This window comes from Monopterus albus, unplaced genomic scaffold (assembly GCF_001952655.1).
Source record: "Monopterus albus unplaced genomic scaffold, M_albus_1.0 scaffold439.1, whole genome shotgun sequence".
Classification (NCBI taxonomy): Eukaryota; Metazoa; Chordata; class Actinopteri; order Synbranchiformes; family Synbranchidae; genus Monopterus; species Monopterus albus.
In genome coordinates, this window is record NW_018128319.1 from 170,098 (window position 1) to 182,744 (window position 12,647).

The 12,647-nt window shown below is 42.6% G+C and overlaps 3 protein-coding genes across 7 annotated transcripts in view; 2 read left to right on the forward strand and 1 right to left on the reverse strand.

The window, feature by feature from the left end:
- Positions 1-3,910, forward strand: part of ckmt2a (creatine kinase, mitochondrial 2a (sarcomeric)) — a 7,431-nt gene extending 3,521 nt beyond the window's left edge. The window contains 7 exon segments of the mRNA XM_020587121.1: positions 1-2; positions 4-108; positions 765-850; positions 1,744-1,867; positions 2,729-2,863; positions 3,253-3,378; positions 3,559-3,910. The exon segment at positions 1-2 is cut by the window's left edge and continues 115 nt beyond it. Of these exon segments, the coding sequence (XP_020442777.1) occupies positions 1-2; positions 4-108; positions 765-850; positions 1,744-1,867; positions 2,729-2,863; positions 3,253-3,378; positions 3,559-3,675 (695 nt within the window). The 3' untranslated portion in view covers positions 3,676-3,910.
- A 1,254-nt stretch (positions 3,911-5,164) lies between these two features.
- On the reverse strand, positions 5,165-9,423 carry LOC109952186 (ubiquitin-conjugating enzyme E2 L3-like). The gene is made up of 4 exons (XM_020587122.1): positions 9,320-9,423; positions 7,317-7,412; positions 6,372-6,558; positions 5,165-6,117 (listed from the first exon to the last, which is right to left on the reverse strand). The coding sequence occupies exons 1-4, from the start codon at positions 9,344-9,346 to the stop codon at positions 5,963-5,965; spliced, it is 465 nt and encodes a 154-aa protein (XP_020442778.1). The 5' UTR covers positions 9,347-9,423; the 3' UTR covers positions 5,165-5,962.
- A 1,793-nt stretch (positions 9,424-11,216) lies between these two features.
- zfyve16 (zinc finger, FYVE domain containing 16) overlaps positions 11,217-12,647 on the forward strand; it is a 17,963-nt gene continuing 16,532 nt past the window's right edge. For 2 of the 5 annotated variants that reach the window (XM_020587089.1, XM_020587088.1), the window contains exon 1: positions 11,218-11,439. The gene's annotated coding sequence lies outside the window, so the exon portion shown is untranslated. Of the gene's footprint in view, positions 11,464-12,647 lie in introns of all 5 variants that reach the window. The other 3 variants (XM_020587090.1, XM_020587087.1, XM_020587086.1) reach the window with 3 other exon arrangements.

The following is a 12,647-nucleotide window of genomic DNA, read 5'->3' on the forward strand; positions in this document are numbered from 1 at the left end:
GGTGGGCGGGTGGTTGTGATGGCTCTGGCCGGGCTGAAGGGAGACCTGGCTGGACGTTATTACAGTCTGGGAGAAATGACAGAGAAGGAGCAGCAGCAGCTCATTGACGTGAGTTACTGGCGGCTGGTTTCTGTGTTGGAGGACCAACATATTCAACCCACAGGTTTTCTTATGTCTCGGTCTGTGAAGTCCTTTATCCTCTCCACTACAGGTGTGTAGTTTCCTCCAGTGGTGGAAGAAGTAAAAGTAGCAAGTAAACATCCTGCGTTCACTCTACATGAGTTAAAGTACAAAAGTATTACCAGAATATGTACTTACAATATCAAGTACTGATTGGCCATTAAAGAGTTCCTGAGGCCCAAGACGACATGTTGTGGATGCAGGTTATTGTCTTATAAAACAAGATTTAACAGAGAAGCTTTTCAGGATTTGGGCAGCTCTCCTGACCACAGTGCTCACCTGAGCAGGTCTAATCAGAAAACACCTGTGTTTGTGAGCAGAGCCTTTCATCTGGAATAATACTTTATCAGCATATGTTTTGTATGTAAAGTCACAGACACTACCGCTAAAGCTGCCCTGTAAATGTAATGGAGTAGATTGAAAATAGTCAAGTACCTAAAAAGGTGCTTAGCTTCTCTACTTGAGTAAAAGTTTCTTTCCACCACTGGTATAAATTATGGACAAGTCCTCCTCTTCCTCTCTGACATCCCTCACCTCTGTGTTCTTCTTCAACCTGTCTCTGCCTCCCACGCCTCCACCTTCAGGACCACTTCCTGTTTGACAAGCCTGTCTCTCCATTGTTGACATGTGCCTTTATGGCCAGGGACTGGCCAGACGCCAGGGGCATCTGGTAGGGTCTGTTCAGCTCTACTGCATGTCTGCAGTGTGACCTTTTAGACCTTGACATGCTCGTTCATGTCAACGATAACAGTGAAATATTTCATCTTTGATATTTTCTGTATCCTGGGAAGCCCAGTAGAGGCTGTTTATGATGCAGGTCGGTGGCTAAACCCACAGGAAATATTGGTGTGTGTGTGTTTTCCATTTGGTGTGAATTGTCTGTTACAAATGCACAAATTGATTCTGCACAGACAAGCAGCATGAAATATGAAAGTGTCTATGACGGGTCCTTCATGGCCATTAGAGGTGGAAAGTAACTAAGTACATTTACTCAAATACTGTACAATTGTGAGGTTATTTGTACTTGAGTATTTCCATTTTCTGCTCCTTCATACTGTGACCTCACTACGTCAGAGACAAACCGTGTACTTTTTACTACACTACATGTACCTGATAACTTCAGGTCCACAATCAGATGAATCAAACCAAACCCAGTAGAACCATCAGACTCTATTGATCCCAGTAGGAAATCCACCAGCTACCCAGTAGGATGGAAAGTACTTCACAGTATAAGTATATAAGGTAGTTACCATCAGCTCCACCTTTACCAGCTGCAGCGTTAAAGTGATGGACACAGTAATTAGTCACTATGATCCAGTATCAGAGACGTTACTGGGACACGGGCCGTTCTGCAGGATGAGAATGTTACTTTTTGTACTCAAGTATATTTGTGTTTTAGTAATGTTTTGAATGCAGGACTTTGAGTATTTTTACACTGTGGTATTTCTACTGTCACATATACAATCGGAGTAGTTCTTCCACCACTGATGACCATGAGTCTAATGAAAGCTGTGCTTCACCTGCAGAGCTCTTTGTTCAGTTCCTTTAGCTGGTTCTGTGCAGGCACAACAATGAGAAGACCTTCCTGATCTGGGTGAATGAGGAGGACCACACCAGGGTCATCTCCATGGAGAAGGGGGGCAACATGAAGAGGGTGTTTGAGAGGTTCTGCCGAGGACTCAAACAGGTGCAGCGGAGCCTGTGAAGTTAACACAAGCATGATGCAGAGGCAGATCATTTTGATGACATATGGAGCAAACAGTAATGCAATCAGGATGTCGTCTGGTTGAACCACGCCATGAAACCTTGTCTAGACATTTGTCTTTCACTCAGGATGAATTGTAATCATTTTAGCAACCCCTCCATGTTTTTTCTTGCAACATCATCAGGATCAGGCCAAATATTTATTTTGTGTACTATACTTTATTTTATGACCAAATACCTACAAAACCTGCAGCATTCTCATCAGCTTCAATTGTAGTTTTAATGCTAATTAATGAGTGTTAGCATGCTAAGATGCTAAACTGTTCCAGAAACCATCAAACTGACTTGGATGATAAACATTATACCTGCTAAACATCAGCATTAGCATCTCATCTCGCTCACACTGGCATTTAGATCAAAATGTACTTAGAGAGTAACAGTGGTAGAGAAGAAGGTTGCCAGCTAGCAAACACAAATGTAAAGAATGCTAATTTAAAATATTTTAATGGCAAATTGTATTTTGTGAGGAACTGAATGTAGATATAACTTTTGTATGGTTGTGTGTCTCTAAATGTCAGATACTGTCTAGTATTTAGACAACCTTGAAAACTAAATTACTAAGCTTTCTTTGGCTACTTCCTTTTGGCAGCAATCTTTGAAAAATTATTAACATTTCCATTTGTGTCACTTTATATCAGTGCATCTAGTTAAAGGAACATTTACTGAAATTCTTAATTTTCCCTGGAAAACTTAGAATTCACAGAGGCACAGTTTTGACCGGACAGTGATGATGCATAGTGTGTGTGACAGCACAACTCTCGCCTTCTGTCATGTCATCCCACAGGTGGAGCATCTGATCCAGGAGAGAGGCTGGGAATTCATGTGGAACGACCATCTGGGCTACATCCTCACGTGTCCCTCCAACCTGGGCACCGGCCTCAGGGCAGGTGTGCACGTGCGCCTGCCAAAACTCAGCAAGGTAACACACATTGTCCCACTCACACCAGCCACTTTGTAGTTTTACATCCTCAGTGGGAACCAGTTAGTTTGGGACAGACACTGACATCAGAAGGTAGATGGACTTGCACATTGTTAGTTTGGGTCTTGATCTGTTGATAATAATGAAACATAGAACATCAACAGCATTTTTATTGAACTCCGTCTGCTGAAGAAGATCATGTGATACAACTGAAAGCTCCAGAACAACTGGAGCCATGTGATGAGACTGGTTTGCAACTACTGTTTACTCATAACCATATTGGAAAGTAACCGGTATATATTGAAATTCAAATCAATATTAATGTGTGTTTTTGCCCTCAGTGTTGGTGTTTCATTGTAGTGTTATAAAAGAGTGACAACACTTTGCAGGACCCACGGTTCTCCAAAATCCTGGAGAACCTGCGGCTCCAGAAACGAGGCACAGGAGGCGTGGACACAGCTGCCACTGGAGACATCTTTGACATTTCCAACAATGACCGTCTGGGCAAATCTGAGGTGAAGCTCACTCCATCGGATTAAAAAAAAAATCTTTCTTTGTTCATGTGACTTAGGAACTACAGTGTGTAACTCAGTCATGGTAACACACCTGTGTGGCACCTCAGGCTCATGAGAAACCAGTCGGAGCCTGGGTTGTTTTGGTTTTTTTTGCAGAAATGAACTTTGGTGTATTTTTAGGTGGAGCTGGTCCAGCTGGTGATCGATGGGGTCAACTACCTGGTTGAGTGTGAGAAGAAGCTGGAGAAGGGCCAGGATATCAAAATCCCACCTCCCGTTGCTCAGTTTAGAAAGTAAAACCGGACTGGTCACACCATCGTGTGCTAGTAGGTCAGCTCTCCACTCATGCGCTCTCCCAAACCAAGCCTAAGGAGGAGCCTCCGAACAGCGTCTGTCTGCTGCTGCAGAGGTGGTTGTCTCTTGATCCTTCCTACAAAGATTGTAAATCTTGCACATGAGCTGTAGTTGGGGGACTGTTCTACCTCAAGGTCAGGTCTTCACTGTAACCCCCATTTCAATAAAGCCCACAGTAGCGAATATTTCGACTGTATTTAACTGCATTTTCTTTGACATTTCAGTAACACTTCATAATACAGCCTATGATTTAGTGTCGTTTAGTAGAAAGGATCAGGGTTCAGTTAAATACTCAGTGTCATTTAGCAGAAAGGATCAGGGTTCAGTTAAATACTCATTGGTTCCTGCTGGTATTTAAATGTAGGGAGAGCAGGGGAATGTGAAAAGGAAAAGGGAGTAACAACTGGGCATTTTAAAGGAAACGAATGCTAACAGTCCTAAATATTTAGACAGTTACACATTTGGTTCTTCACCACATTCAGTTTGAAATAAGTTCAGGGACACTACATAAAGTCAGAGTCTTACAGCATCCACAGTTTAAAGTTGGTTCCTGATTTCATTGGTTCCTGCTGGTATTTAAATGTAGGGAGAGCAGGGGAATGTGAAAAGGAAAAGGGAGTAACAACTGGGCATTTTAAAGGAAACGGATACTAACAGTCCTAAATATTTAGACAGTTACACATTTGGTTCTTCACCACATTCAGTTTGAAATAAGTTCAGGGACACTACATAAAGTCTGATTTTTACAGTATCCACAGTTTAAAGTTGGTTCCTGATTCATACGGCACTGTCAAACTGAAACTCACAGGCTGCGTTACAGTCTTACTGCTCGCTTTTCTCTCACTTTCATTTATCTGTTATGTCAGCCCACTCCCTTTTCATAACAGGAACACTATTTAGTGATCTAGTCACATGTGTTTGACTGGTTTGCTAACCTTTTCTACTCCTGGTGCTTCACTATTTAGTGTCCTACATCTCTTAGGTGTTCAAGTAGACCGCGGACGGGGACTGATTTAACCACTCGCTGAACTTCACAGCCTGTGTAGAAGCTTTCATTTCTGCTTCTCCAGTTATTTGTTCAGGTTTTTCCTTTAACCCACCATAGAAAGTAGGTGTATCACCTGAAGATAAACACAGCCATACAGGTTTGATTAAGCTTCCATCAAAAACATTTATTCATTAATAAGCTGTGCTGCGCCTGCAGATGTATTACCACATACTGAGTGTTACAGTGTGGTCTGCTCTGAGCTAATGTATATGATGTATTGACAGGGACTGTTCTGTGACACAGGAGTCAGAGCTGTTTACTGTACACAACCACACTCTAGGTCAAACCTCTATTCTAACCAATCAGGGCTTTGCATACCTTATTAATACAAAAATGTTAACACCATAATTAGATGAACAAGTAAAATCAGTTGGAACAGCCTTGTATGTTTAACTTGTTTTAATGCCAAGGTTTAGTTCTCCATAAACTGAACAATCATTAACTGCATGTGCTTGAACTGCTTAGGAGAGGAAACTGAAGTGTCTCCAGAACCGTGTCTGACATCCAGTAGTTACATCATCACATAAAGACCCGCGTTCCCATGTAAAAATGAATATGTTGACTGGCCCTATGCACTTCCTGGCAGGCCAACAGAGGTGGAAGAACTGTAATTAAAGAAGGGATATTTGTCAAGATCTCAAAATACAGAAGAATGTTGCTGCATTTTTATAAATATCTTTGTTTACATGTGGATCAGTAACAATGTTCATATACTGCAACAGGTGATTTCACAGACTTCAGTGTATCCTCATGGAAAAGGAAACGAAAGCAAAATCAAGGCAGGGGATGAGAAAACGGAAAGCAAAGTTTAGACATCTGTACAGTCTCCATACACTAATGATTAATCAAAGAAAACATTCAACGTTGAAGCAGAACAGCACTTTTATTTCAGACATGTCACTTTCCAGGATGCCATCCCTGGCAATTCTCTATATTTTTGTAAAAAGAAATCGGTAGAAAGTGATTAACAAACCAAAAGGAGACACCTAGAGGCCAGAGCCTGCCTATTCACCAAAAAGTCCTGCTTTTTTTGGCAAAGTTAAACAGAAACACAAGCCTCTAAGGAGTGCTTGCAGAGTGCTAAAATAATGTGGGTACACGAGAACATGGCATCTCTTTAAAGACAACAGAGATGGGGCGGAAACAAAGGAGGAAAAACAGCGGTGAGGGTCAGTGTTTTCGTCAGTCCACAGGTCGCTTTTCGCTGTGTTTCTTTGTAAACTCCTCGGCGTTCTTCATGAACTTGGCGCGGTCTTTAGTGTATTCCTCTGCCAGGTCTGCCCTCAGCGGGTGCTCAGGCTGAGGTATGTTCACCAGAGCAATAAGACACTGAATCACTGGAGGAGAGATGACATAAGAGAAACGTGTTATGCACAGAAGTCACCGTTTTCATGAAGCTTTTCTTCTAATTACTGGAAAACCTCTTGTAATTGCGAGACCCGGATCTCTAGCAGTAACCTAGTTTAGCTGCAGTAAACAGATTAATGAACGTCTCGGTGTGAAGCCCAAAAACAGACGGATGTGACAGCAGGAGTGAAATGTGGGTATTCACACGAGCCTTCAGGCAGCGCCACACAGCCGTCCCTCTCACCTTGGCAGGTTCTCGTGGCCGGTTTCCAGTTCTCCACACTGATGATAGGCAGGCATACTTGGCCCTTCTCGTCGATGTTGGGGTGGTAGATTTTTGTCTTGAAGGTGATCTTAGGGGGCTTGAAGGGGTACTCGGCGGGGAAGACGATCTCAATCCGAAAGGCTCCTTTGTCATATGGAGGACAGTCCTTGGAGAAAATTGGTAGACAGCAAATAAGATGTTAATGTTCAGTGGTCCATCTGAAACCACTTTTTTCTTCCTCCCTTAACAGTCAAAATAATGGATCTTTTTAACTGTTAAAAGAAAGAAACCGACTTGGGGGCATATCAGAAATGGTCCTTCTGGTCTCAGCAGCGGGAGGGCATGTCCAGCTGCTGTGCTGCACTGACAGCAGCTGGAAGGCTCAGCTACAGCGGGGGGGCTGAGAGACGGAGTAAACTAACTCATGCCATGATTATGAGCAGACAGTGGGTTAGTGGTAGTGAGCAGCACCACACCTGGCCACAGTGCAGTTTGCATACTGTGGGTAATGTGTTGCAGCTGAGATGCTAATGACCTATTTATTATTAGCGGTGCACTTTGCCCCGGTGAATGTTCAGTGGCTCATTCAACAAGCTGAGGTGTGTCTGAGCTTGTACATTAGATAAGGAGGGGACTTGAGCAGGAAATGTGAGTGGTTGTTCAGAGTCTGTGTAGCAGCTTCTGTGTGGCTCAGTGCGACCGTCTGCTGTACACAAACCTTTGATTGGCTGTATCCACAAAAAGCTGCCCTCTACTGTACGTAGACAGTTAATGCAAAACCAAAAACACTAAATATACATTTCTATTCAGTGGCTTTTATCAGAGGAGAACAAGTGGTGTAAAAAGAACCTTTTAAAACTTATTTCATTTTAGCTGGGCCTTAGGTACATCTCCAAATGGTTTTAGCACAGGTCCAGTACTTACGGGAACAATGAGCCCTTGCCAGGTCAAAATATTTGACTCATCCACTTGGATGTTGCAGAAATGCTTCATCCCAGATTTGCGGATGTCATCGAGCTCCTGAAAGAAAACAAGTGATTTAAAATGGTATAAAATCAAGAGATTACTGGGACCCCACCAACTATACTGTCCATGGCCATTTTATTAGGTACACCTGTACAATCTAACAGTCCAATAAAACTGTTCTGCCATAAAGTCGACTTTATCAAGATTCAGAGGTGTTTAATGTTCTGCCACCTTCATGTAATTTACTAAGACCAAGACCAACAGCAAATGTTCGGTTAATCAACAACTAATTGCTGAAGCTCTTGGTGCAGTACTCGACATTTTACTGTGCTTTCATAAAACATGAGTTGATACAAACTTCTAAGGTGAAAGGGAGCTGGGAGTCACTCTGCTCTACTTCCTGTCTGCAGATGTTTACTCTCATTGAAATTAATCTGAACTGTAAAACTGGACTGTTGGGAGAATTCAGGAAGTGGTGACAACATGATGTCACATGGGGAATTCCTAACACAACTAACCAAAACCAAATCCTGGGGTGTCCCAGTGAAACAGTTAAGTATGAGACTGAGCCAGCAAACTGAAAGTCACCCAGTGTCCATGTGACTCGAGCTAATCAGAGCCACAGTCAGCTTTAATCGCCAAGTATGTTGAGCATATAAGGACTTTATCTCCAGCACACAGGCTCCCATTGTAAACATTATATACATAAGGATTCAATTATTATATTATATACATATGTACATTTGAGCTGTCAGACTGGTGCCTGTAGTGGGCTCTATACTCAATTCATTGTACTATGTTAAGTAGGCTTTTAACAAATGTAATCATTTATCCAGTGGTGGAATGTAACTAGCAGTGAGTGACAAAAGGTGAAACAGCCCGGTTTCTACAGTGATCCAAAGCAAACCTCAAATCCACTAGGAACTAGTTCAAGAAAGATGAGCGGAAGCTTTGGCAGCAACTCTTTCATTCCCCTGACCTGAAAATCATTGGAAATCTGTGGGGAAATGTGAAATGTGCTGTGCGCACATGACGGCGGTGATCTGCAGGAACAGAGGCTGAAAATGTGTCAGGCAGAAAGACTGAGCTGCTACAGAAACTGTTGGCAAGCTGTGATACTGGGGGGGGGTTACTATGGACTGACTTAGCCAAACTAATGCACATAGCACAGTTTGTATTCTTTAAGTTCAATGTAAGACTATAAATACACTGAAGATATTTTAATGTATGTTTGCATCGGGGGGGGGTTATTTATTTCTTTTCCACTTCAAAAAACAACAAAATATGTAAATTGCTCTACGGTAGACAAACAATCATTCAACTGCAGGTATTTTTCACTTCAAAATTTGTATGATTAGTCTGAAAAACAACTGCTGCAGCCTTGATGTTCAATTCGCAGCTATAATTTAAAACTGAAACCAAAACAAGCAGCAAATCCTCGGAGTGGAGAAGCTGAGCCCAGAGAGTATCTGGCTTGAAAAATGACTAAACCTGCTCATTGTTTATCTGCCTATCCACTGATCGATTACTCGACTAATGAAATAATTTTAGTCTGATGTCTGGCACAGCTGAGGTCTGACGTCATGTCCCAGCCCCAGAGTCTCCATGTTTTCGACCCAGCTACTGGCTTCAGACGGTGACAGCGCCCCAAACGAGCTGGTACACTTTCACCAACGTGTTGTTTAATAAGCCTCCTCATCAGATACTAACATTTTTGGACAACTTCGTGTCGTATCTGACAGTTTTCTGGAAGTGCTGAATCACGCTCCGACTCAAACTCACTGGTTACCTAACCGCCGTCTGTGGGACGTCTTTATCCTTTCATTCCGTCGGGCACATTCACGCCAAACACGCTTGATTTTCTCTTGATTAACCAGTTTGTGGCTACACACATTACGCTGAAACAAGTTGTTAAAAACCGTCTTAAAGTAGCTGAAATTCAATAATATTAGAAATTTTACCTTGCATAATCTCTTAGTCGAAGTCATTGTGGTACCGATCGTATCTTCTTCGCCTTCTTCCTGTTTCTTTTCGTTCCTCCTCGACTTCTTTTGAGTTTGTGTAAAAATGGCCGACAGCCGGCATCCTTTAGCATGGGCGCCATCTACCGGCCCGGAGCGCACATGTCAGACACAGGATAACGAGAGAAAGTGTTTATTTGCGCTAGTAGCGGAAGATACTTTACTGGATTAAAAGTAATAAAATATTTCTGTAAAAATGCAGGATTGCAAGTAAAAATCCTCACTTTGATGCATAAGTAGTATGAGCAAAGTGTATCAGTAGGCTACGTAAAGTATCAAAAGTAAAATACTGTAACTGCGTGATCTTATATTTAACATATATGACGCTAAAGTGCGGCCATTTCTCTCTCTGAGTGACACAGGGACTAGTGCACACTTCAAACCCAGAAGACCTGACTACTAAAAGCAGAGAACACAGGTGGTGCATGGTGGTGCTAAACTGTTGTTACACTGTACAGGACAGGTACAGGCACAAGCAGAGGGGGTGGTCAAAGCGCCCTTTTGAGTTAGAAAAACAAAATCTTCTTCTTCTTTCGCCTGTCCCCGTTAGGGGTCACCACAGCGAATCATCTGTTTCCACCTAACTCTATCCTCGGCATCCTCTACTCTCACCCCAGTTAACTTCATGTCCTCTTTTAGCACATCCATATATCTCCTCTTTGGCCTTCCTCTTGCCCTCTTGCCTGGCAGCTCCATCTCCAACATCCTTCTACCATTATAACCACTATCCCTCCTCTGCACATGTCCAAACCATCTCAATCTGGCCTCTCTGACCTTGTCCCCAAAACAGCTGACCTGAGCTGTCCCTCTGATGTGCTCATTCCTAATCCTGTCCATCCTGGTCCATCCTAAAGAGAACCTCAACATCCTCATCTCTGCTACCTCCATCTCTGCCTCTTGTCTTTTCCTCACTGCTACAGTCTCTAACCCATACAGCATAGCTGGTCTCACTACTGTCTTGTACACCTTTATATTGATTCTTGCTGACACTCTTCTGTCACACAACACTCCTGACACCTTTCTCCACCCACTCCAACCTGCCTGCACTCGCCTCTTCACCTCTTTCCTACACTCCCCATCACACTGGACTGTTGACCCCAAATACTTAAACTCCTGCACCTTCTTGACCTCAGCCCCCTGTAACCTCACTGTTCCACTCCCCTCCCTCTTGTTCATACACATATATTCTGTCTTACCACGACTGACTTTCATTCCTCTTCTTTCCAGAGCAGACCTCCACCTTTCCAGTTGTTCCTCCACCTGCTCTCTGCTCTCACTACACATTACAATGTCATCCGCAAACATCATTGTCCAGGGAGATTCCTGTCTGACCTCATCTGTCAACCTGTCCATCACCATAGCAAACAAGAAGGGACTCAGAAAACAGAAAAACAAAATATCCTATATAATTTGCTCAGCGGTGGGCAACCTTTAGCATACAACTGTTTTGACATTTCCTAGATATAATCAGTCAAAAATATACAATTATCAGCTATTTCATTTGTAATAAATATAATTGTTAGTTGCAGTCCTGATATTCAGGTTATAGTGATATAAAACAGTGAAAAATAAAGAAACCCTGAGATGTGAGAAGCAGAAATCAGAAAATATTTGAACTTTAATGTCTGTTTGCTTTTTTTCACTTCAAAAACCAACAGAACATAAAACAGCCAGTTCCTAATATTTTACATACAGCGGTAGCTGGAAAGCTAAGTGATCAGAAACATTTAAAGAAAAATAAGTGGGCTCATCGACTATAATGTTTGAAAGAATAAAGACTGCCTCGCCGCCACCTCTGTTAACTATAATCCAGAATGAACACAGATTCTGTAACTATTACGTGGCATGTGTTCCCAAAACAGATCCCGTGACCTCCTAGACAGGCTATTCAAGATGGCCGCCTGACTGGAGAATTTCCTAGTAAAACTAATCCAACAGCTGGTTTCCCAAACTACTTCAACTGTCTTGTTTCAGAATGAGACGCGAAGTTTGTTCCTATTTTAAAACAGAAGTTGTGCGTAATTGAGGACGGCGTCGCAATTATGGAATAAAAACTGCTGGTAAGGAATTTATAAACAAACCAGGTTAGTCCACAGGAGGCTAGCCACATTAGCCAACTAATAGGCTAACTATTGCTAGATAACCATGGGACTTAAAGGTGGCAAACAACTGGCTGTTTATTGACGTTTGACGTTTAAGAGTCACGAACTATTATCTACAGACAGCCCTGCAATAAACACTGATGTTTCTTAGTTGCTAATGTTGCATGCTAACGTTTCCACGCGTGTGTGTTTGTTTGCTAGCTTAACGTTACCTTTGTAAAGGCTTCATACGGCACTGAGTGCACAATATTTCAGAATCAGAATCAGCTTTATTGGCCAGGTGTGTCGGACACACGAGGAATTTGACTCTGGTACATCGGCTCTCAATGTGTATGTACATATCCCCATGAAAGGGGCAAGTAAACAGTAAACCAGCATAAGACTGTGTAGTTAACAAAATGAGGAGTTTCACCTTCATTGTGAAAATGTCACCTGAGCTATCTTTTTGTGGTATGACGATTCTTCTGAAGTGTGGACATTAAGCCAAACGCTCTTTAAAGGACAAGAAGCAGAAATAATATAAGCACAATTTTGCATTGATGCTGTTACAGTGATTTCTGTGATCTGTCAGATTCTGTGATCTGCTTACACGGTAACATGTGGCAGGGGGCTAAGGGTATGTAGAATGGTGTGAGGGATGAATGTTAACCCAAATGCTGTTTAAGTTATAGGAAGATGGAAAAACAGTAAGTTGTATTAATAATCTTTAGCTATAGATGTTACGACCAGTTCTGTGACCCCTCAGATTGTATTACCTACGGCTGCAAACGTCTATACCAGCTGACACTGGATGTTGATAGGTGGTGTTTAACACAGTGGCCTGATGTGTAACATAAGTTTCCGTAGTTGACCCAGTAGCTTCATTGCTTAGAAATTCACTCCTACACGTCACCTGACCTGAATGATCTTTCAATAGTTTTAGCATATAATGTGTCATTTTTTTCAGTTGTTATTAATCCGCACCCTTAGAGATAGGGTGAGGAGCTTGGTCACCCGGGAGGAGCTCAGAGTAGAACCGCTGCTCCTCCATGTCGAGAGGAGCCAGCTGAGGTGGCTCGGGCATCTGTTTCGGATGCCTCCTGGGCACCTTCCTAGGGAGGTGTTCTGGGCATGTCCCACCGGGAGGAGGCCCCGGGGAAGACCCAGGACACGCTGGAGGGACTATG